We start from the raw sequence: 24,848 nt of genomic DNA, 5'->3' as shown, positions 1-24,848 counted from the left end.
AGAAAACATGAAGATTTCAGAGTGGAGATGACCTCTGTTGCTCTTTAAGCTCAGACCGCTTTTGGCAGCAGCAGGATGAAGAGAAGCGGGCGTCGGGAGGAAGGCAGTGCAGCAGCCAGCCCCTGTGGTTAGCCGAGAGGGCTGCAGAACGTGGGGAGGAGGTCACAGCACGCAGCCGTGTCACTGCTCAGCCTAGAACAGCGCCTGCGGGAATGTGAAGCCTAGCCAAAGCTTAGCTGTTGCAGCTGATCCCTCACGAAGGCCAGAACCCTTCCGGGGCTAATGAGCCTGCTAATATATAGCGTGTACCGTGCAGGGCGCACAGCGCTGTAAAGTCTTTGGAGCTGGAAACGCGTAACCCTCTGCGTCTGCACAGAGGACTGGTTCAGTCCTTAGCAAATGCCTCCAAGCATGCTTGGAGGTAATAATTACTCAGAGTAAACTAGAACCTTGATGATCCTGAAGTGCAAGTGAATTTCTGAAATACACAATAATGGAATTAATCATTTATATCTTAGTGTATTTGTAGGGGAAAAAGTATTACAGCAGGTAAGATGTCTCTGGTAATCTCTGGGTCAGTTAATCTATCTATCTCTTTATATGTAAATTCCAGACCTGTTAAGAGGCTATGTGCAAAATATTTTCTGCTGATAATTGGAATTGAGCATAAAGGGGTTTTTTTATGAAGACTTTCTTTGCTTTCTTTTTTTTTTTTCTATATCTCTTCTCATCTAAGGAAAGTTATCAAAGAAATAAGACAACAAAAAAGTGTTTGTCAGAATTTTTACTACAAATATTTTCCTTCCGTGATATTTAATAGGAAAACCACATTTAATTTTTCCTAAAGCAATGCATTCATTAATATGGGCTGGGTTAAGGATGTAAAGAGTGAGTATGTTACACTCAGGAGTCACATGATGATAGTCATGGGCTTGATACCGGAGACTGTAGGCAAACCCCTCCTTTCCATGGCAAGATTTCTTACCTGCTGCTTCCCTCAGTGGGAGGCAGCGCAGCAGTGTATTTGTATAATCTCCAGAAGGGCTGGATCCAGAGCCAGTTCCTGGCCTGAATTCTGTCCATTTCTAACTAAGCACAGTTCATCTATAGACATGAAAGCCAAGCAAACATGCAGGTAATAGGGAAAGCTGTATTTCAGCCTGCTTTACTCAGGGTGTGGAGCTTTACACCAATTTCACTGCTTTCTTAATTTTTTTTTTTTTTTTTTTTTTTTGTCTCCATCCCTGTTCAGGCAGTGGGGAAGTTTATTTTCTCAAAAGCAGCTTGACTTGTGGGGTCTCTCAGTTCCTTGTTAGCTGATGGAATTACACAAAGTGGAAAACTCTCTGGGACTTTAAAATAATGGTGTGTGCTTCTTGAGAGGCATTTTCCATCACTTCTGTATTGGATTTCAGAAGCATTTTAGGTAACCGATCTGTTTCTCATGGGTGCTATTGTGGGTACTTTATTTCCATGTGCGTGGATTTGTTTCACAGGTCTGGTTTTGATGTCTGAATGAGACAGCTGAGGGGGCTGGGGGGAAACGTTTATATAGGAAAGAAAATGCAAAAGTAAGAGTATTGATGTAGACAACTAAGATGCTTCCTCCAGAGAATCTCGCAGCTTTAATTTTTTTTCGTGTCGGCATCCTTTAAACTGCATGGATTGGCATAGATTTTGAATAATATTCTTCATTCACTGACTTCAAAACACTTCTTTAAAAGCCTTCAGCATTTTTTTCGGGTCTTCACAACTTTGCTGTGATATCTGATGGGGATGCCAGATGGCCCAAAGAGATAAACATCAAACAAGTAAAGTGTCCCTGCATCCAGCCCTTTGATGGTCTCTGAGGTGACAGCTCGCTGGAGATTGACATCATAGAAATACTTGCACAGCACTTTCTCTGACTTGTGCCGAGATTCAGGTCCAGAGCACCTGTCCACACTCTGCAGTTCCATCCAGACCTGATCTTCTTCAATCCTTTTCTTGTACACACAGTACTTGCTCTCCTCTTGTGTTCCTAGCCAGGCAATGGTGACAGAGTTGCAGGTCCTCAGTTTACTGAAGGACTTGATTTTTAAGCTCTCTGGTAGAAGTGGGAATAAGGGCTTTTGGAAATGAGGGGACACCTGTACTTTCACAGAAGAGTTAGATTCCTCTGTGGACCTCAGCTGCACCAAATATGTGTCCAGCAGCTTCCCCTTCAGTGAGAAATACCTCAGACCTGAGATGTTTTCTGATGCCACTGTTTTACCGTTCTTTGTTATGTGAACCCGCACTTGGCCACGACACAACTGAAATGTGAATTGTATTCTCTTGTGCCTCGCCTGGTACTGCAGACTGTAGGATTTCTGGTTTTTCCCATCCAGGACAACCTGAATAATTTTCCCATCTTTCATCTCCATCACCTTAGGTTCAGGTTCTTCCAGGGTCCTTGCAAATGTCCCAGTATAAGCAGCGCTGGCATTTGTGAGGAGATTGACAACAAAAACGTCAAAGTAATACTGAGTGCTGGGACTGAGATTGGGCACCGTGTAAGTGTTCTTGGTACCCATGCATATCTGCCTGACTTCCCCACTACTCACTTTGTTGATGATGCTCAACTCACTGTTGGACAATATCATCACCTGCTGCGGTTCAAGAAGGTAAGGAGAGAGAGACAAAGCTAACGTAGATGGCAGTTTCATTCCAGAGGACCTGATTGCTGTCTCAGCAGCACATAAGCTCTTATAGTTGTGCTTTTCATTAACTAGAAGGCAGTACTGGATGTTTTCTTTATGTTGCAAGACAGAAGGGCTGTGTTTCCAGGTCAGAGTCACTGTTGTATGCCCGATGCCAATGACATCTATGCGTGGATCCATTGGAAGTTCTGGATAGAGGTGCCCAGATGTTGTGTCAGTTGTTAAGTACACGGTAATGTGTGTGTCTCGCTCAGTGGATAAGAACTCTAGCATGTAAAGGGCAGAATGAGAAGACATACCCATGTAAGTCTCTACAGAATTTCCCTTATAGTTAAAAATGGTGGACACCACGCTTGGAGCCTTCTGAGACTTTGAGATGTCTTGTGTGGCATGATCACCTGCAGGCAAAAAACAGACTTGTAACTTCAGTTTTAACAGATATGAAATAAAGCACATCGCATTGGTTTTGTTGTTCATATGTCAGGGAACTGCCTATTTTCTTCCTGAAAACAGTAACTATAACTAAAAATACTTTTTACTACTGGCAATTTATTAAAATCAATTTTAAGTAGCTTTTATTTTAGCAGTGAAATTTTAAAATTATGTTTTCAGAAAGGCTATAATTATAAAACCCCAACTGGCAAAAGCTTGAAGTGTATCGTGCTCAATGTCTGTGCAATGTTCTTCTTCCTGTGGCTGTCTCTTTGGGTGCTTTAACTTCAAGGACACTCATACTTTCTATGAAAGAAGTTTCCTTTGGCTTGGTTTTCTGCCATTGTCTGCTATGAAGAGGGAAAATTTATCACTTGAAAGGAACATCATTTGAACTCCTCGGTCAGGTGTACCTGCCTGACTTGTTAAAGGCTGCTTTCATATTTTAATTTGAAGAATTAATTCAAAAAATTATGAAAGAGAATGGAATTTCCTTTTAGGCTAAAGGTAGCATAATGTCCACTGCCATGGTAGATGGTATTCCTAGAAAAATAAATGGCTAAATCTTCTCTGCATCACTGTGGGGAGCAAAATGACCAGTTTAAGTGGCCTAAGCCACAGAAAAAGAGCTGAGGCAGCAGAGGGAGGTCTGGGCCAGTACAAACAGCTTATGAAGCTGATCTGCGTTTGTGGAGCCCTGAAGACCCAGCATTGTTCCCAAGCGTTAACCATAGGTTTAGACTACTTTTGCATGTAATCTTTAATTTACTTGAGTTGATGGCAAAATTGCTTGGGCTCCCTTGTTTCGCCCATGGCGACAGGGATGTCCTCTTCAGCCCATGGCAGTTTACAGGAGAGGGAAGCATGAGATGTTTAAGCTTGTGGGGAATTTCCTGTAACACAGCTCCTTATGAGTAACTTACGCTTCCTTTGTCTCTGCTTCGGGAGATTAAAGGTCTTACCTCGTGCTGCTTTTCCAAGGAAACTTGCTGAAGCCTTGTGCACAAGTATGCTCCATTCGATGGGAACATCACAAGGGGTCACTGTTATTGTGAAAGGTGCGAGGGCGTTGCCTTCCTCCAAAACAAAGTAATACCTGTAGATGTGGATGGAAAACAGAAGGAAAGTGTCAGGAAAGTCAAGTCTGCCTGAGACTCCTTGTAATCAGCCATTCCGATGGGGGCCACGCCACTGCGAGTAGGAATAACTGTTCCCTGTTGAGATGCATCAACACAAGGGGATGGTGAATGTCTGAAATCTTCAGCTGTGGGAAGAATACATGCTGTGTTTTTTTCTTTTCTAATCCACAAATATTTGCTGGAAGTTTTATCTGCTTACCACAGAGAATATTTGTCCCACTGATTTTTAACACACTTCAGGTGAGTTATCATATCTCAGTATGTATATCTCTGGTTATTTTGGATGATGGATATGATTAAACTGACTGCCTTCTAGATAACCATCCGTTGGCTAACTCTGGGGAATTTTGTTTGCTTTTTCCCAGGATTTCTTGACTGGAGTTCAGTGAAAGCTCTTAGAGCCTATCCTCCCTCAGATGTGCTTGCATACCTAGGCCTTCCTGGGAGTCAGATGAAGTGGATGCAACAGAATGTCTTTAGCCAGTCCTCAGCATTACCAGGTGTCAATGGCAGTTTCATCCAGGCCAGTTCTAAGCCTTTGCGACAGAGGCTCCTGTGCATGAGCAGTACAAAGTGACATCAGTCTGCTCCGTCAGGGCTCTCTTACTCCATTGGTCTTTGTTTGTCTGTTGTTTTGGTGTATACAGACTGTATACAGCCACAGAAATGTTTGCACCTGGGTCACTCACTCTGCAGTTACATGGAGGCAGTTCAAGGGGTTTTTTTAATTAGCGGGATGAGCATAGTCATTATAGATAGACCACGTCAGCCTAGAGGTCTGGCTTGCTTTCAGGATATAACTCCTGGGCCAGAGTCAAGCTTCGGTGGAAACGGTTCCACATTCTTGAGTCTTTTACTTTAAGCCAAAACTCATCACCTCTTGGTTTTCTGTTTGGATGACTCCAGGGTTCATAAGGTACTTACCTGATGCTAAACTAGAAGGGGTTTTGCTTCCTAATTGCAATCTTAGAGCATACAAAACCTGACTTTTCTCTGACATTTCCATACCCGTTTTCCTTTAGCAAGAAGAGCTCCTAGTTTTGCTCTTGTGAACATCGTCACATTATATAACATGTGCCACGTTCCAGTTTCTTTCTGTGCAATGCATATTGAGACTGAACCATCTGGCTCACCCTCTGCTCCATGAGCATTCGGCTTGGGTATATGTCAAAATCTGTACGTGTTGGTCACTGTCCAGAGTGGAGTCTGATTAAACTCTTGAAGCGCATCTCTTCCCAAACAAGCAGATCGGCCTTTGCTACCCATGATGCAGTGCTGGTTGTAATATCTAGATCACCTACATATCTAGATATGGTAGAAAACTTTGCAGATTTTGGGGGGAAGTCAAGGACCTGTGGAATTTCTGCATGCAAAGCACTTTCGATCTTAGCAAGCTTTAGTGCCGTTCGACAAAACCATTTCCAGCATGCAGGACACTGGCAGAAGTTTTTCTGATAAGAAGTCTGTGCAGATAGTCTATTGACTTTTGGGGCTAGTTCATTTGTTAGGTAACTTTTCCTGTATTTAACAGAGAATGTAGGGTGGCCGATGTGCCTCTGCAGTTTTGAAGCTGGGCTGTTTATGTGACACAACTTGTTTGCTGTTGGCGCCCGGCTGTTCTGTACCAGCTCTGCTGCTTTTCTGACAAACATCCCAGAAAGCTGCCTGAAACAAACACGTGCACCTACACCTCATCTCAGAGGCTCGTTCCAGATTCTGGGCAACGTAATGACACTTGAGCTTGACAGCAATGGGGCATTTTTCTGGAAATTCAGTGTACACTGATGAAGCTGTGCAGGTGCATGGCAATTCCTGGCTTGTCCTGGTAGCGTGTAGCTACCAGTGTCATAGGGAAGTACCTGAGAATAGGAGTGACTGATTTGCTCTTACCTTTTAGGTATATCTTTCAGCAGGTGAACTGTAGTTTCCTTGCCATCAGCAAGTATCAGGGAGTGGTAGAAATTGAAGAGATTGGTCTTGAAGCTCTGCTGGGAACTGGTGGTGGGTGCTTTTATGGAATGACACAAGCAAGCCACCGTGAGAAGATGGAGAGGCAGAGAAAACCAGAACCAGGACATCTTCAGTACTGCAAAGTGAGATGACAAAAGTGAATGGAAGCTGCTGCCTTGGGGGAGAAAATAATCAGTGACCCTCTCTGTGGCTTTCCTGATATTTATCATAATCACAGCAAGCCAGGCATCCAAACAGTGCCAGTCTCCATTTTGCTAAATTGCTTAAAGCCCACGAAAACAATATTTCTCAGAGGATCTATCTGCAAAGATTTAATGGCACAGGTTGCTATGAAGTCTTTTATAATAGAAAAATATAAATGTAGCACAAGTGCAATATCACAAGACAGTTATAAAAAACCCATACCCTTTTGGTGCTGACAAAATGAGTGCAGAATTACACTTTAAATAATGTTACATTTAAATATTTTCCTGGTTTATAGGGTTCATTTGCTAAATTTCAAGGCTGGGTTATTTGTAATGGAACTGTCACTTTCAAACTCACAGGAGGTCCCTATATCCCACACTGCTTCTGCTGTTCTGTCAGAGATCACTTCATTTTTATGTCACCCGTTGTGACTGTAGGTATGTGTAGAGAAGAGGGGCAGAATAACTTAGAGCAGTAGGATGCTTTTTGATGAAAAATGGAGGATCCTGGATAAGAACGCCTAAACTGATACCTAAGAGATATTAAGCTCTTTGTGTATCTCATTTGGAGAAAGGCTTTGTTACTGTAGGGCAGCTGGATAATAATTAAATATTTTTATTATTTAAATATTAAATATTTTTATTATTTATTTTTTATTATTTAAATATTAAATAAATAATTCTGATATTTTTTATTGCCCATCCCTTTCACACCTGCATTACTTCCAGCCCATCTCAGCATTTGCTGTTCATTGGAACCGTAACATCTCTATTGTACTGACTCTGAAAAGAGATTTTTTTTAAATATCACGTATGCCTCTTCCTTTTGTCAGGACGCTTTATTATCAGCTTTGAGTCTATAAAAGACATGTACACAAACAGTCCCAAAAATCATCTCTGCAAATGCTGACATTATTTAAATCGTGCTGTGTACTTTAGCATAGAGCTACACGGATAGGAGACTCCAGTTAGGACAAGAAATTTTGACAGTACGCTACTATGTGAGGTTATTGTTTATCCTTATAACTTCTTTTGTGTCTGCCACATCCAGTTTCAGAAAGAGAGGAAAGTACAAAGGTAGAAAGGGCATAAAAGGGAGAAGGAAAGGCATAGATCTTTAATACAGGTGCCAGCTGTAGCTCAGGGATTTGGAAAGCAGAGGGAGCTGTGTGAGCAAGATCCCTTTTTTGAGGCAAAAGTAGCTTATTGCATCTTTAAAGCAGCAAGGAGTAAAGATCCCAGTTAAATCTGATTATTGGCTGATGACAAAAGAGAACACAAAAGACAAAGGTTCAATCCTTTGTAATTTTCACCCATTTCTGAGATCAGCCCTTTTCTCATGGTGGCTGCAACTGTGCGGAAGATCTCAGGCAGTCAAAATATCTACATTTCAGTGGACCTGCTCTCCACTACAACTGAAATGACCTTATAAAAGGACCAGTTCCTATATAAATTCATTTCAAACATGCATATTTAAACATAGTGTTGAATACATCTGTAGATTTTTGTGTTCAAAATTTGCTTTAATCTGTGATTCCCAAAGTAAAACACATCTTCAGTATCAGTGAGATTATTATTGAAATTGTCACTACTGGGTCATCTGAATGTCCTACTTAACATCCTAATAAAGTTAGGATATTCTCTTTCTCTTTGTAATGTTTTTAGCACCTGGCTGAATGCAAGATTAAACAACCATCTGAAAAGTTGAAAGAATAGTTAAGATTACTATATCAATTCCGTTTTTAATGTTCTTATAACAGAGCTTTCCTTATGACTGAGTCACTTCTTTGCCACTTTGTTATTCTTCTAGTCTAATTATAGCTTACAGATTCAAAATATAACCCTAAATATTTTGTTTTACCTCTGACAGTGGGATCTGTGTTGCTCTGTGCTTCGTAGAGGATTATAAGCAAACAAACAAAAAAGTATTTCTGCCGCTTAAATGAGAGGATCTTGCAAACCGCATTGATACCATGGCAGCTCAGCTTCTCTTGTCCAGGAAAACAAACAAACCAAGCGACCAAACAGCCTATAATCAGCTTATCCCCAAAAGAACATCATTCTGAAGGCTGATTTCACTCCATTACACAAGCAGTATACTCCCAGAGTCTTGGAAATACGTTACACAAAAAATACTGTGCTTACCTATTGTGTTCCTGGCCAGATGATCCCCACACCACTTGCTTCCTTTGCCGAAAAAGCATAAAATAAAACAACACAGACTTTTCAGATCTCTGTAGACAGATGAAAACCAAAACTCTGCAACCAGTTTAACAGGATAGAACTGATTTTTCCATATGGCTCCTGAACAGACATAGTAACTTAAAATGCTTGCAGTCTTGCAAGAAAAGAAAAAAACAATTCAGAGAGTTTTGGTATTTTCTTAAGTTGGATGTTTTCAAAGGGTATTTTAAACTTGCGTTGTTTTGAAATCTTCAAAATCCTGACCGTTGCTCCTTCAGTTCTAGAGTCCCTTCTGGAGGGCTGCGAAGCCCGGTCGGGTGTGCTGCCTCCAGCCAGCAGGACTTTATTCCCGCACAGAGCGTCAGCCAGACTGTTGGAGCAGCCTAATCCCAGCGGTGGCTGGCCAGAGAGCAGGTCTTTGACAGAAATGCACAGTGAGGAGGAGGGGGTGAGACAGGGAGAGCAAACACTGTTAACCCTTGTTAGCCCTTAATACAAGCCAGCCAGGGGCACACCGGGCTCTTTCAGAAAACTAGTTTTGCATTAGCGGCTTGATGGCCCTTCCATGGAGCATCTGATCTCCTTGCCCACAGTACTGCGGAAGTTTCGGGTCGTTTCAGGTGTACCGTGGTTCTGGTGGGTTTTTTATAGCCCAACAGGTGCTGACTGGCCTACAGAAAGACGGGAAGGCAGGAAAGCTGCAAAGGAGGGAACACTGCATTTTTTTAAGCAGGCTGGAATTAGCAACCCTTTGAAGACGGTTAAGAATCTACTGAATAGAGCTCAGCAGATTTCTTGGCTTGCGGAGGCTGTGTAAGAAACTCCCGAAGCGTGTGGGCTGGGGGAATGTTTCTGGTGTGGAAGTGCCATGGCTGAGGGAGCGGGCGGGAAAGGGGCGCATGGGAAATGGCTCGCAGCGAGCGCAAGCAACCGCTGCCGCGGCTGGGGTGGCAAGGCAGCTGTAGCAAAGCCATGGTCCTGAAAGGCCTGCTCCTCTGAGTGGGAGCCGTGTGTGGCCGGCGTTCGTGCACTGCTTGTACTTCTCGGCCTCTTGGCCTAAGGCGCTGGGAAAGGAGCCCTAGGATCGTCCCGGCGGGGATGTCCGCGCGGCTTCTCCGAGCCTGCTCAGGCCGGCGAGCCCTGGAAAGCCGCCTAAGCTACTAGGAGGGCGCTTTGCAGGGGGCACAGACAGAGTGTAATAGGGAGGCCAGGCCCTTTATTTATTGTAAATAACGGCTCTTGCTCCGTTTTTGAAGAGAGCGACTTGCAGTAAGCCTTTACCACTGCCTCGCTGGATTTGAAGATGCATTATTTAAGCCTTCCAAAGACTAAAAGTTTGCTAAGAGGAGGGGCAGGTGAGGGAGCAGTGGAAAGAGGCTTCAACATTCTGCATGGCGTATCCTTATGAAAACATAAATTTGCTCATCAACTGATGTAACGGAGAGAAATATTTACAGTGTGTTTATTGTCACTGCGGAAGATAGTGGGAATAATTATGATGTTGTTTATCAAATGTTTGCTAGAAATTTATTTGCAGAAAAGTTTTGTTGAGCATCTGGCCTTTTAAAAAAGGGACAGCATGTGGGAATGGTGATATGATCATGGAATTGGCACTGGGGAGCTAGGAGGGGATGCTGCAAGGTGTTTGCTAGGCAATGTGAGTACCCAACAAAAGTAGGGTAAATAGCAAACAGGATCTTTCATACAAATTCTCACTCTGGTGTGAAATCAGAACCGGTAATGTCTAGGTAACAGACATGGGAAATAATGAAAATATAAGCACCTAGCTAGAAGCAAACCATTCCTGTAATGGAAGAGAAGCATAAGGAAAAGGCGCTGTGAAGCCCAGTAAGCTCCCAGAGCAGCCCCGAAAGAGGGAAATGTAGGTTAGGTGAGGTGCAGCAAAAAATGTGCACTGAAAACAGGCATGAGAAAGAAGATACTGGCCGTAATACAAGTGCAGGGACTGCAGTGTGGTTTTGCGGAGATTTGGAGGGACGCGTGTGGGTAGAAGTAGGGAGAATTGTGAGGAAGTAGCCAGTGTTGTCAAGTAGGAAGATCTTCAGGCAGGGCTCAGGAGCAGGTGTCACTCATGTCTGGTAAAATCCCTAGTTGATACAGTCATAGAGGACGTGTTTGTTACCGAAAGGATGGACTCACTGCCTCACCCTCCCCAAACCTCCCCACTGCCATCAAGACAAGCCATTACCCAGGGCAAAATTCAGCTTCCAGGGAAGGCAATGGGAATCTTTCCATTAGCCATCATTTCAGCTGTGTTAAGCCAAATGCCTGAAGGAGCACTCTGTCTCCCGCTGGATAAAATATGAGCAAGGATGTCAGGTGAAAGAGGCTGACAAGATGGTTGAAGTATGGAAGTAGTCCAGTTCCTCTCAAAACAATTTCTCGCATAGTTCCCACATGTGCGTGCTTACATGCTTTGCTGGAGCAGGAAGCGTGTGTGAAAATTTAGAGGTTCACTGAAGCAGTATCAAAGGAAAAAACAGTATTCTTTATGGACAAAGTTAAGAGCTAAATCCATGACTCGTACAGCTTGACTGAACTCAGTGGAGTTACAACAGGGATAAATCAAACCCTTGATTTGGCACAAAATTGATACAACAGAACTCTCACTAGAAAAATGTAGTCTGTAGCGAGCAGGCTCTGCTGCGCCTCAGAGCTGAGTCAGTGACATCAGGAGGGCTGCTCAGAGATCCTGCTTCTGTCCCAGCCCTGCTGGCCACCGACACCTGTCACAAGTGCGAGAGATGACCACCTTTGACACCAGAGACTTGATTTATACTCTGTTATGCAGTAGCTCTGCTAGAAGATCAGTAACGGTGAAAACAAAGGAACTTTGTTGAAATGGGAGCAAGAAGTCAGACCATCAGGGATTTAGCTTGAAGCTCTCAAAGGCACTTCAGATGTGTATTTTCTGGAACTGCAGTTTCCATATTCAGGTGAGGGATTCTGCAAGCCAGAGGAGTGTCCTGCAGTCCTGACGGCACTCCCTGCCCGTGGTAGTTGGTTGGTTTTTCATTGCGTGCTCTGCAGAAGGATGCTCTGAGCGCCTTGTGGAGCTGCACATCCCGGCTTGTCCCACACCGCACACCGCTGACAACTGTACCGCACTGCTTTGTACTTGGTGGGGGGATGCGAAAAATTGACCACTTATTTCTGATGAGGTGATTCCCTTGCCCTGGCAACCGACCTTTGAGATGCTCAGGTGACCTTCATCAGGAAGCCGCATCCATGTGAGGGGCCAAGAGGACTCTGGTGCCCCCCATTAGTGATGCACGGGAGAGTGGTAACAGGACTGCAGAGCCCGTCCGTCTGCTGCCCAGCTGGGTCAGGCCCTGGTTATAACTCCAGCAATTACCCAAACACAGACAACTTCCCCATGGCCCCAGCCCTGCCCAGGGAGTTCTGTTTCATGGAACTCTGTAAGTGCGTTGAAAATGCATGGGGAAATGGAAATTTAATCTTTCAGTTATGAGACAAGTAATAGTCTCCTTTTCTTTTACACACGCACACATATATCCTATGAACAATGGAATTGAAATTGCTAGTCTTTGGCTCCCAGCTACCTATCTGCCTGCAAAATACTTTCTTAACTAATTAGCATTTATGAACCATCTTCATAGCCCTGAGTGGAAGTAGCTATGGATGTCTGACATTTCCAAATGTGTTTCATATCAGCTTTGCAGGGGGAATTATAGCATCCAAATACATTTTGCATTTTCCGTGGCTGCAAGTTACAATCTATTCCTGTTGGCAAAGAATCTAACTTCTGACTTGTCCTTATGGCTATGGAAAGAGGGATGCAAATTTCTGTAAAAATCCCCTCCCAAGCGGGGATATTGTCTGAATCATTGCTCGACAGCTACCGGAGCTAGTATGTCCTTGAGAAGTTAACATACTTTTGGTTAGTATTATTGCTCATAAAATATCTTCTTAGAAACACAGCTGGGCTCCAGAAAGAATCACACTTTCCTTTGAAGCTGTGAAAGACGAGCCTAAGCAAAAGTCTGGCACTTAAAACCTGAGGATACTGTAGTGGGGCAGCTGCTTCTATTTCTTCAAGGTTTTGTCAAATCCTGGCAATGCACAAGCACTCAAAGAACTGGTAAGAAAAGCACTGGGCTGTTCCTATTGAGAGACATTAATAAGCAGGAGGGATGGGGAATTGCTTCTAAGTCAAAAACAGACTTGGAATTTTCCTGCAGCGTGTACCCAGGTGAGAGTATAGGAATGGGTTGGGTTGGAAGCCGGTGGGTTGGTTGTCCTGGCTGTACATATTGGTTTTGTAGGATAAAAGCCCAGTGGTCTTCTACAGTTTGGTTCCACAGCCCCCATTATGGCACGTCTATGTTGAGAAGTTCTCCAGGGAATTATATAGCGATAATTGCTGTATCTACTAAAATTAGACAGTTTTTGCTTAGCAGTCCCTCTCCAGGATAAGATGCTGGCACCTTTACACTTGAAAATGATTTTTTTTTTCCTGATGATGTTGAAACTAAAGATAGCCTTGAAGGGTCTTTCAGTAAGCAACAATCTGAAGATCATGGACACGTGGTTACCCCTCACTGTTTTTGTAGTTCATATTTTTAAGAGTGATGGTAATTAGAGGAGTCTGTTGAGAAATAATGATGTGATATAGGGGAGATTTCCTGTGCAAAGCTCTGATCTCATGAGAGATTGCTTCTGTGATTACTATGTCCAACTTAATGGGAAAATTCCTTATTTTTATGACAGAATTTGTTCCTCCACAAGTGTAAATTCGGTGCAACAGAAAAATCTTCAAGTCCCCAGCCAGCAGTCGGTATTACAATAACAGCTTCTTTATGAATTAAAGAGGAAAACATATTGAAGTTCCTGAGCTGCTATTTTAATTTCTTTTTCCTTTTACCATGCCCCTAGGCTTTCAGGATTTTAGGTTAAGTCATGTTAAATAATGCCTTAGAAAACACCTACAAAATTCCCTTCAAGCCATTACAGCAGCATAACAGTTTGGGCAGGTATGGAATAACAAGGTGAGGTTTTTCAACTTAGTTAAAAGCTGCTGGTTAGCTCGATTAAGAAAGTCACAGCTAGGAAAGAAGCGGCACTGTCCGTAATCAGTGCACCATTTTAATAGGGTAATCCTATATTTTGTTTTTAACTAGCGTTGTTTGTTTTATATGCCAAAGGATTAAACTCTTATAAATAGAACTAATCCACCCTCATGGGACAAGGAGCATCCAAGTCTTTCCTGTGGCAGAGGTTCTCAAGGGCCAGTTTAACTCCTCTCAGTGAGGAGTTAGGGAGGGGCAGGGAATGCTACGCAGCCAGACGCTTGCTTGTAAATCAAGCAGGGGCTTGCCCAACTTCATGCATCTGGAGGGAGGCGCTCTGATTCTGGGCTACTCCGTAAGCTCTTTAAAAACGCCTTCCATCTGACCAAGAAGCCTTTTTTCTTATAGGTGCTGGTTTCATTTACAGCATTTCACTTTCCTCTTGGGCTCCTGCGAGCCCTCCTTCCTTCACATACCATGGGGAATTTGCAAGCAACCATAATTTCCACCTACAGCAGTGTTTCAGAAGGATGTGATTATCGGTCCTTGCTTAGTCCCCACGGGCTGCAGCAGTTTGCTCCCAGGAGCTTTAAACTATAAAGTGCCTTTTACAGTATTGGGAAGCAGCCTGCATTAATTTTCCTGTCCGTACCTCCTCTGTGGTGGCTGGCAGAGAAGGAGTTAACCACTGTCCTCTTTTCTGCCTTTGCTGGCTGGAGTCACTGGCATCCCATCTGGTCCAGGCTGTCCGTAGCTCTTCCCAGTGTTCTCTGGGGAAGGCACTACAATATCCAGGAATTTTAACAATCCTAAACAGATTGGGGGGCACATATGGAGTAACCTGATTAGATTTTAAGAAATCCAATCACATTTGCTTCCCCGGCCTTATATTTTTAAACATTTGGGATCAGGCTCTCTGCTCAATGACAAATATTTTACGTGCAACAGGGATAAAGTTATTATGTTTGCCTCCCCATCTTTCCCCCAGAAGACTAGTATCCATTTTAATATTTGATCATAGGAATTTAATGAATAAGTTACCATTACATCTAATAAAATCTGCCACTTTAGTCATAAATCATCACAGCAACTTGCTGTTCATAATAGAGTTAGACTGTCAAGAAAAGGAATACAAAACACGTTCATACATATGTATACGGAAGGGGAAAAGTAATCTCTATGCATTGTTGATTTCACCTTTTTTAATGTGGAGGGTTTTAGTTCAATTAAAAAGAGCTGGATATTTCACAAGAGAGCTTAACAATAACAGTTTATTTCTCTGAAACAACTTTTTTAGCCAAAATTACTTATTGGCCAAATCCCTCCAAATGTTAAGTGTAAGTATAAAAAATAACAGAAATTCACAGAGCTCATCCTATAGCCATCTCACCCTGCGTCTCCTGAGATCACCCTCCCTTGTGATACAGAACATCCCCTGCTTGATGACCTAGCAGCCATGAAGTCCTGCCTGCTCTTCCAGCACGCCGGCCCAGCCCTGACCAGCGAGCAGCAATTCATTTGGACACAGTTCCTGTGTAGAATGTCTTTGGCTTTGAATAGGCTTCATGGGCATTTCTTTGGGTGTTGAGCAAAGTCCCCAAACATGGTAGAAGGGAATGGAGGTAGGCTGAGGCATGTCTTCAGCTGTGTGGAAAGCCACCTTCATACCCACGTGGCCACCTCTGGACCAGTCTGTTGCCTGTTCTCAGCCCTCTGCTGTTGTGGTCCTTCAGGACTCCAGCACCTGGCATGCTGTGCCTGCCCCCATCTGTTCCTCAAACCTACCTGTCCTAATCCCCTCCGGCTGTCTTCTGATCCTCTCTGATCTTTACGTGGGGTTGGTAAATGCACACACTAATGGACAGGAATACAGGTCCTTGCAAAGTTGCAGACAGCCTTGCAGAATGATCAACACGGCTTTTTGTCCAGAGGCAAGCCTAAAAGCTCACAAAATTCCCGTAGGGAATCCTTATAACGGAAATACAGAGCTAGCTGATCTGGTGCTGCTTGTTTTCCTTCCCACAGACCAAAACTTTTGCCTGGGGTGAATTTTCCATTTAGAAAATTTGATTATGAAAAATGTCTTTTTTTTTTTTTTTTTTTTTCCTTTGAATTGGTCTTGCTAATGCTTCTGATGTCTTGGATAAGATGTTAAGTCCTCAGGCACCCCGTGAAGGAAGCAGTCTGCCAGGCTGCTGAAAGCAGGGATGGCCGTACTAGGACAGGCTGATAACCAGAGTGCTTTATCTGGTCCCTGGCACTGCTCTGCAGCAGGCATCTTAGCAGGAGGTGCAAAACCTTTCCTGTGGCATTGTAGCACACCTAAGACCAGTGATTAACAGCAGTGGCTGGAGCCAGCTAATGCTTCAGTTTCCCTACGAAAATCACACTGTTGATTTTTAATTTTTTTTTTAAACATGACTGCTCTAAATTTACAAGCTATTTTATAGAGTCATTAATTTTTCACGGGGGAAGGATAAATGAGTGGCTGGAGAGGAGCTCAGAATATGGGCTATTTACACTTAATTTATAAATTATGAACTTGAAAGCTGACACTTTATGGTGCTTGTATCATTTCATAATGAAATGGAATGAATCTCTGCTTCTACACCAGATCTGGCGTGGCATTAACATCTACGCTTCCCGGCAGCTCCTACCAGCAGCGACGGAGCGCTGCTCAGCCGTGGTGGAACAAGGTTTCCTCCGCAACACTCTCAGCTCATTTTCTTTGTGCTCCCTCTTTCCTGTGGCAGATGTTTGGCCCTCACATTCTGCAGATTGCAGGTGATCCATTACAGTTCCAGCATGGTCTGGGTAGAAACTGTGTCTCTATCCAGAACCACATGGCTTCATCTCCTTCCCCAAGGAAAGGCTCCACCAAGTCACCCCACAAGGCTTCTGCAGCACAAGGGGGAACTAGGGAAACCTAAAGCAGCTCCAATGGCACATCCATTGTGGAGGACCACATGAGCTATGTGGGGCTAGGGCAAGAGATATTTCCCTTTTTGTGCCTCTGCTGTATTCAAATGACCCCTAGTCTCCATTGGCATGTTCCTGGACTCATGGATGGGCCTCTGGAGAGTCTTATGACAGAAGGAGAAGCAGTGGTGGCACTGCAAAGGCAGGATCACAGAGGATTCAGGGAAATTCCACCCTTTACATGATGCTTCCTGGGACTGGGCTTGCACCAAATCAGAGGCAAATGGATGCAAAGAAAGCAGAGCCACAAGCTCAGCAGGCACTAATTCGGTATTCTCCCTTGGCTGACACAGTACTTATGTGTCAGACTCGGTCTGTGCTAAAATACTGTTTCTGACATTAGATTAGCTCTGGTGGTGTCCAGCTTTTCAGATATATTCCTGACAGTGGCCTCATTTATTTTATCACTTGGCCGGTGGCCATTTCTTACTGAGTCTTGTCTGGAGGTTTCAGCATGAAATGGAATTCCGCCACCTCGTTAGCACTCCCTGCCAGAGCACAGCTCTCGGGGGAGCTGCTCGGGGTAGGACTGTGTCAGCACAGCGTACTCGGAGAAGCCTGGCCCATAGCGATGGCCCCCGCTGCCAGCCCCACTCACCGGCAGCCCCTCGGCTTCTTACTCCCAAGTACCATTTTTCGGGGCAGGGGGGGATCTGGTAATGTAATGCCAAACCATTGCAGGCTGGAGCTTTCTCAAAGGTTTGGGAACAGGTTGTCAAAGAGGAGAGATCGTCAGAAATCCTTGAGCTTTCCTTTTCTGTCTGTGAGCTTCTGTGAACTTAATTTAATGCCTCGTTGTTCTTTCCCTGTGTGGAATTGTTCTTGGCTTGGGCCAGACTTGATTCTAATGTGTGTCTGTCTAATATTAGGATGGGTACTAAGAAGAAATTACCTAACATTGTGATGTTGCCAGGGCATTGGCATCTGTAAGTTCATCAGAATTGCATGTAAATTTACATTTTTTCATACTTTCCTGGAGCAATAATTAGAAATTGTGTATTGCTGGATAGCACTCCCCATGAAACAGGTTATCCATCAGCACAGCCTGCCCTGTGCAATAGGAAGCAAAAGCATCATGCTTCGACATCCCCTGTCCTGAACCCTTCATGGGGAGGGCTGTTTGTGTTTGGGTGCTCTTGGCCCCCCAGGCTGTTGGGAACTCGTTTTTCTGGGTGTTGTGTTATACACAACTGGAAGAGTGAGAGGGGAGCTGGGGGCCGTGTCTGACCCTTCCACATAGGAAAAAAACAGATTTCTTTGCTCTGAAGACACAGGATTGGGACTGAGCCAAGGGGGTGATGTTCCCGTCAGGGAAGGGGCTGCCCCAGGAGTATGCTACAGTGCAAGTCAGCTGTAGGAGAGAGGCATCATTTGAAGATATGGTGGGCCACAGGGTAAACAGCAAGCAACTGTTAAACCTGTGGAGGCACAAAGGAGTGGAGCTTCAGGAGGTGTTTAATTCTCCCAGCAGATGCCCTGTTTGGAAGAGTCATAAGGCAGGGTCAGGAAACATCTCTTCCTGAGACCGACTCCCTGCTTCTCTTCAAATTCAATTAGGCACAAAGCAACAGGGATGCTGCTCCAGATGGCAGGGCCAGTGCGGGAGCACTATCTGCTCCCTGCGACCTAAAGAGGAGCAGCGGGAAAGAGAGAGGAGCTGCTGTCTGAGGAGCAGAGGGAATGAGTTGGTGAATAGAGAGCCGGGAGGTCAGGCAGAGAAAGGAGCAGGAACAGCCACACCATTTTAGCTCCGGGTCATTGCCTGTAAAAGCTGGGTGCTGGTGGGTGGGGGGAGTATTTTTACAATGCAGGTTTATCAGATTTTCTTGGCTGGAGCAACATGCGTGAATGTGTGATCTGTTTTATTAGTTTCCACAACCTGGCACTAGATAGGCCAAAGAATAAAAACATGTTCCCCCTCACCTGGCTCCTGGGGTGAGTTTGTCTGACATATGGTATCCCAGATTTATATTTCTGATTTATGCTAATAAATCCTCTTTTCACAGGGGAATAGGGGAAGAATCAAAGTGGAACTTCTAACAAAGAATAAGCAACTGCTAGGAAACCAAACGTCGATAGATGTCTGTGCTGGGACAGTACCTTTCTAAGCAAAACTGTTCCCAGTGCTATTGTCAGGGAAGCTACAGTCAATTCCTAAAGGAATTAATGTCTTCATAATCACTTCTGATGAGCATCTTTATCATACTAGCTGAGTGATTGCACTGCTGTCAGCAGTTAACTGATTAAAAATGTTTTTTCACTGCAGTATGTACCTGATTTATTTATCTGATGGAGGGGAAAAAAATATCTGATAAAGCATCTTGGCTCAGAGAAAGATGCTAAAAGAGAGTCAGGGGAGAAAGCTGGGGAAAGAAAGTATATTTTCCTCAAAGGATCTACTCAGAAATACAAAGCAGGTTGTCAGAGAAATTCATTCAAAGGAACAATGCCTCTCTGCCACCATATTTCAACTACAAGACCACAAGGAAATGAAACTCACCTTCACACTCCGGCATGCTGATCTGATCCAGCCATAGAGGGAAGCTGAGCTAGGGAAGGCACATTGCACTCATATGAGAATGTGAGATCTAAGAGGCAGCTAAGGAGAGTCAGCAGTCTCAATGGTCAAGACAAATGAGACATTGTTTGGGCCAAGTTGGCTCCATTCCTGGGTTTCAGAAGCCCACACATGAGCTCTCTGAACTTTAGAGCAGATGATCAAGTTAGCTCCATGGTGCTCTTATGAACAAGCCAACAAAATCTTTTCAAAGTTTTGGGTTTTGTTGTTTTTTGTGTTTTTTTTTTTTTTTAAATATAAATGTCACACCTTTACAGAGCAAACCCTTTTTCCCTTTCTTCACAACTACAGAAAAAGTGCTTGAGGGCCTCAGTCTGCAAGTGCTACTCATGATGATTAACAAGTCTTCTCCTGCCACGAGGTTGTGCACAGGGGTGAGCGGTTACGAAGCTGAGCTTTTGGCCCAGGGAACCCATTCTGGCTTAGAAAGGTGCTAAGAATGTGCTTGTAATTGCACAGTTTAAAAAGCCAATTAAAAAATGATTAATGCCACAAACAGCACAGCTTAACCAGAGGTGGGCCCCTCATCTTTGAGACAGAAACCCCCCACAATTTCGTCATCTCTATATAGCTGCTTATTGCACAAAAGGGGCTGACAAATTTGGCAGCCTGACCACATATTTTCCACTTATTAAAGTGAAATGTGTGTGACCGTTTCTCCAAGCTGCTTCCAGAGTATCTACCTATTAACTTTCCACATAAGAGATTTCCCTGAGATTTTCCACTTCTCAGAAAACCCTTTTCCATGTTGGCAGCTCCCGCAGGAGGATCAGAGCCTGCAGCAACCTTCATTATTTGGAAAGCCTGAGGGACACAGGTCCACACTGCATGCTGCAGTGCTGTGGAGAGGTGCCAGACCCATATGCTGGGTGATCACCAGCAGATCACTCACAGCATCACGGTGCTCTGGGTGGCTCCACATCAGAGAAGCAGGCTGAGTGTTTTCACAGAAGCTGAGCTTGACCCTGGGGAGCGGCTTTGTTCTTGGCCAGAGGTGCCGAAAAGCTACAAGGAAGAACACAGGTGCAGATTATATTAATGTTCAGCGAAAAAGATTGCTGTGATACCTTGGTGAAAAACCTGCTCCTTCTGAGCTCCCCCACCATAAACCATACCGCAAAGAGGTTTTTGGTGGCAAAGAGCCGCTCAAAAGTCTTAACTCGCCTCCCTGACTGCCCCTGCTAGCTAACGGCCCACGCTCTGCTGCCATGTCCACACTCCTTCCAGCCAATCAGGGAGGAAAAAGAGTGGAAGTTGGTAGGAAACCATGTCAGAAGCTGCTCTTTGTACGATAGGTTGAATGTCAAATGTGGCTCGCGAGGCATGCTAAGAGCCTTGTCTGAAAGTAGAGGATAAAAATCTTATTCCTCCTAGAGGTATTCTGCAAAGTCACCGGCTCCTGCCGAGCTGCTGCAGATCCAGAGCTCGGTTTCTGTTAGGGTGTTTTTGCTGATGTAGTCCAAGCGCCGGTAATGGACATGCCCTGATTTTATTACACAACCAACAATATATATCAGTGTTTAAATATGCAGATGCAAAGGCTTCAAGCTGTGCATGCTTTTAAGGCCCTCTTATAGAGGTCCTCTGTCTAATTAAAATCTGTTTTGGCATTTGTTCCTGATGGCGTTTTAGTTGGTAAAAAGAGAAAAAGCCCACTTTCTCCTAGGTGCCCTCCCCAAGCTTTTTTTTCCATGGACAACTGGGCATGAAAACTGGGCTTGTGTAATATTAATTGGTCAAATAGAGGAAGGCCAATCACATCTGGTACTTTGTGGATTACATTTCCTCTGAGCCTTGTCTCTTACTCCTCCACTTCCCGGTTTTCCCTACGTGTTCCTACCCCAGCTAATGTCATTTCATACCCATCACTGGGAGACTTTACACAGAGCAAAGACAGGCCCCTTGCCTGGCACATGGCCACACACAGCCTCGGTCAGTCCGGACTGTGACTCCCTGCGATGCCATCTGTGAGGATGACACTTCCTTGTGAAGAACATGTAGCACAGGACTGGGGTTCCCAGTTTTCTCCCTATTTCTGGTTTTGTCTCCGCTATGAACTCAGTCTACCATCCTGGGCAGGTGCGTGTCTTTGGTGTGCCCTTTCCGTTCAGTAGGAAATACAATACTTGTGCCTCCTTACTAAACCCAGCGCAAGGAAAATTAAAGAAAGTTTGAGAAATGTTTCCAAGCCCTGGCAAAAACACAAACTCTTCTAGGTGCCAGAACTGAAAACAACTAAATAACCATCTGGAAATAATAGCAATAGTTTCACAGCAACATAAAAGCATAACTTAAAGTAGTCATAGCATGGCTGAAGCTGCTTATAATTTTTCTATATTAAAATACCAATTTCTGAACCATATGTAGAGGAGTGTCATTGTTTAACCCTGGCTGGTGACTAAGCCACACGCAGCCACTTGCTCGCTCTCACTGTTGTGGTATGGGGCAAAAAATCAGAAGAGTAAAAGTGGGAAAACTCATGGGTTGAGATAAAGACAGTTAAATAGGTAAATTAAAAGCTGCGCACACAGGCAAAGCAAACCAAGGAATTCATTCAGCGCTTCCCACGGGCAGGCAGGTGCTCAGCCATCCCCAGGGAAGCCGGGCTCCATCACACGTAACGGTGCCTTGGGGAGACAAACGCCATCACTCTGAACGTCCTCCCCTTCTTCTTCTTCCCCAGCATGACATTCAGTGGCATGAAATATCCCTTTGGCCAGTTGGGGTCAGCTGCCCTGGCTGTGTCCCCTCCCAATTCCTTGTGCCCCTCCAGCCCTCTCGCTGGCAGGACCTGAGGGACTGAGAAGTCCTTGACTTAGTATAAACATTACCTACCAAAACCATCAGTGTGCTATCAACACTGTTCTCACACCAAATCGAAAACACAGCATGCACCAGCTACTAAAGGAGAAAATTAACCCTGTCCCAGCCAGAACAGGACAGAAGTGAGGCTGCAATTTGACAGGTCATGCTGTCCTTGAAAATCTTGCCAATTGACTCCTGTGCAGTGACATTACCTCTATTTCTGTCCATCGGTAATGGACAGCAGGCACCTGTGAGAGATGATATATCAACTTCTTAATTGCATTGTAATGTATATAGTTTCTCCAGCACAGATTAGGCCTCTGCTTTGACCTTGAGAGTCCTGAGGCAGTGTGTTTCCCTGCTGCTTTTGGCAGGAGGTGATACGATCATACTCAGCTTTAACACTTTACACCAGCCCCTGATGAGCCTTTTAAGACAGACAGGCAGTGACGGGGGCTTGGCTGACTGATGTACAAGCCTCTGGTGTAATGCTCTGGCCCGAAGCGAGGAGAATGTTTTGGGGGAAGAAAGCTCAAGCTCTGGTGGCTCTGGGCGTTCTAGGGTGCTCCATATTTTAATGAGACTGTATTTAACATGCACTTAAAGAACTGTACCAGCAAATGAAGACTATGATCAGATCCATTCGCTATGTCAGCTGGAATGACTTTTTTTGCTTTAGAAGCAAATCACTCTGTGACATGCATGTTTCTCCAGTGACAGCCCTTTCCCCTCTCCCATGCCAATGGACAGAGCCATTCCCGGCCCTGCCGTGTGAATCCTTCCAGTGGGATTATTTGCGGCCGGGCCCTTCTCTTAGCCCCCAGCGCAGCTCCACAAGCGTTTTCTGTGTGTAGGAGTGGGACATACAGTGCAGTGCAGTGGTGGGTCAGGGACAATGTCTGATGTGAGACTTATCTCAAGCCAGCGTTGCACCAGACATGGAGGCAGCTTCTCCTCCTGAGAAGTCCCTGTCAGACAGGGAGGGGTGGCCAGAGGGAAACTTTTTCTATGTGTGAAATCTCTTTAAACTCTTAAAACTAAAGCAGCTTTTTAAACTAGAATAGAAGAGCATGTAGGCTTTTTGGACACCGGCAGTACTAAGTCATGGCAAATTTGATACTTGGTCCTCTAGCCTGTCATTGAACAGATTTTAGCCTAGATTCTTGCCTTACCTGCTGTGTTTCTATTTTAGGAAGAAGAGATTCCCTCCTTGCAGAACTGCCACTAACCAAAGGACAAAATACCTGACAGCATGACTCTTGTGCCTCTCTGTCACAGGTATGAGGAAAGAGGGAACATTCATTAATGGAAATTTGATTTGTAATATGTGATCTACCCATCCAGCACTCTTGCAGATTGAAGAACAGGTGTATTTATAATGCTGGAAAGGAGCCATGCTAGGGATGATAGATACATTATCATAATTAGAAACAAGAATAAATGTAGTAGAATGAAATAATAATACTTCCAGTTTAAATGGTGATATCAGCCCCATCCAGGCATCCCTGAGAAAATACATAGTGTGCAACATATAATTCTGCATGAAGGAGTTCAGGGATGAATTCCTCATACTTGTGTCTCCAACCCTAGAGCCATTGGGAAGCACGTTTTTTTCTCCGTGGAGGGAAAAAAATTCCTCTCTTTAGACAGGAATGAGAACTTGCACACTTAGTGACGCCACTTGTTTGACAGAGTGGACATAAATGAGAGCACAGGTTACCTGTCTCCCTCGTGAATTAGTTTAGAGACTTCAAGTATGTGAGTATGCAGCTCCTCCAACATTTAACTCAACTGTTTTCTGTTTGCAGATCGTGACCCTCTTGTCCTTTCTGCATTGCTAAATGGAGCAGGGTGGGGTAAGGACAGAGCTGGGGCCCGGGGTACTGTGAACACTGCATTTTGTGGGGAGTCACAACTGGGAAAAGTTGAATCGCTGACCTGATTTTCAGAAGAGAGCAGATTAAGGAGGAGACAAGACTGTTTCCTTAAGACTGACATTGACAAGCAGATGGATGCATTCTAAAATGAATGATAATCAGTTAATCTGTTCCTACCTATGGTATGTCTTAGAGTGTTTATCAATGTTATCTGAGATGCAGTGTTATCTGAAATGGACTGGTGGACAGATTTGTATGGCACAGCTTGATGTTGAGAGTCCATTTAGGTTTTCATCATTTATTCTCTGTATTGATTCACTGTTACACCACACTGCTGCAGTCCAAAAGTCAGATGGTGCCAAAAAAATAAAATAAAAAAAAAATTGTTGACCTGAAGTCCTGACCACTGAAAGTCCTAAATTTCTTTGCTGTGTGTTTCCAAACAGGTCCTCAGCTCTTAGCTCTTTTTTTCTGGCCCCAGATAAGCAACCTGACCCTAAGTAAGATCCCTATTTTGGGCATGCCTGAGTACAGGTTGCACTGTAAGTCTTAAATTCAGGCCTTAATTAACTTAAATTAAATTAAAGCAATTAAAAAAAAAAAAAAACAAAAACAAAAACCACTTCATTTTTCCCTTTCATTCACTTCCCTCTCAGTGTGCAGGAAAGGAATGGCTGAGTGTTTCCTGGGGTTCATAGAGCTCCCAATGAGGAGCTGAAAGGCATTCATTTAGCTCAGGACAAGTTGATGGGCCTCTGGGCAGTTTTGGTAATAGATGGAGATGTAGACAGTCAGATGGGTACTTGTCCTCAGCAGTAATACCTGACAATAAATGACTGGGGTTTTGGGTTTTGTTTTTTTGTTTTTTTAACACCATTCCATTTATTTTTTATCCGTGCTGTGAAGAACTATGACAAAATAATATCTCTAAAAGAATTCAAGATGATAAAAGTATAAATCCCCAAG

General features: G+C 44.1%; 1 protein-coding gene across 1 annotated transcript; it reads right to left on the bottom strand.

The window, feature by feature from the left end:
* Positions 1-769: 769 nt before the first annotated feature.
* On the bottom strand, positions 770-23,340 carry LOC308069785 (protein NDNF-like). The gene is made up of 4 exons (XM_080402706.1): positions 8,554-23,340; positions 6,143-6,338; positions 4,076-4,209; positions 770-3,079 (listed from the first exon to the last, which is right to left on the bottom strand). Exons 2-4 carry the CDS (start codon positions 6,328-6,330, stop codon positions 1,728-1,730), a joined length of 1,674 nt encoding a protein of 557 aa, XP_080258832.1. The 5' UTR covers positions 6,331-6,338; positions 8,554-23,340; the 3' UTR covers positions 770-1,727.
* Positions 23,341-24,848: the final 1,508 nt, after the last annotated feature.

This window comes from Falco punctatus (assembly GCF_963210335.1).
Source record: "Falco punctatus genome assembly, chromosome: 9".
NCBI classification, from domain to species: Eukaryota; Metazoa; Chordata; class Aves; order Falconiformes; family Falconidae; genus Falco; species Falco punctatus.
The sequence above is the reverse complement of the archived record's forward strand: the minus strand, read 5'-3'. Positions and strand labels throughout refer to the sequence as shown.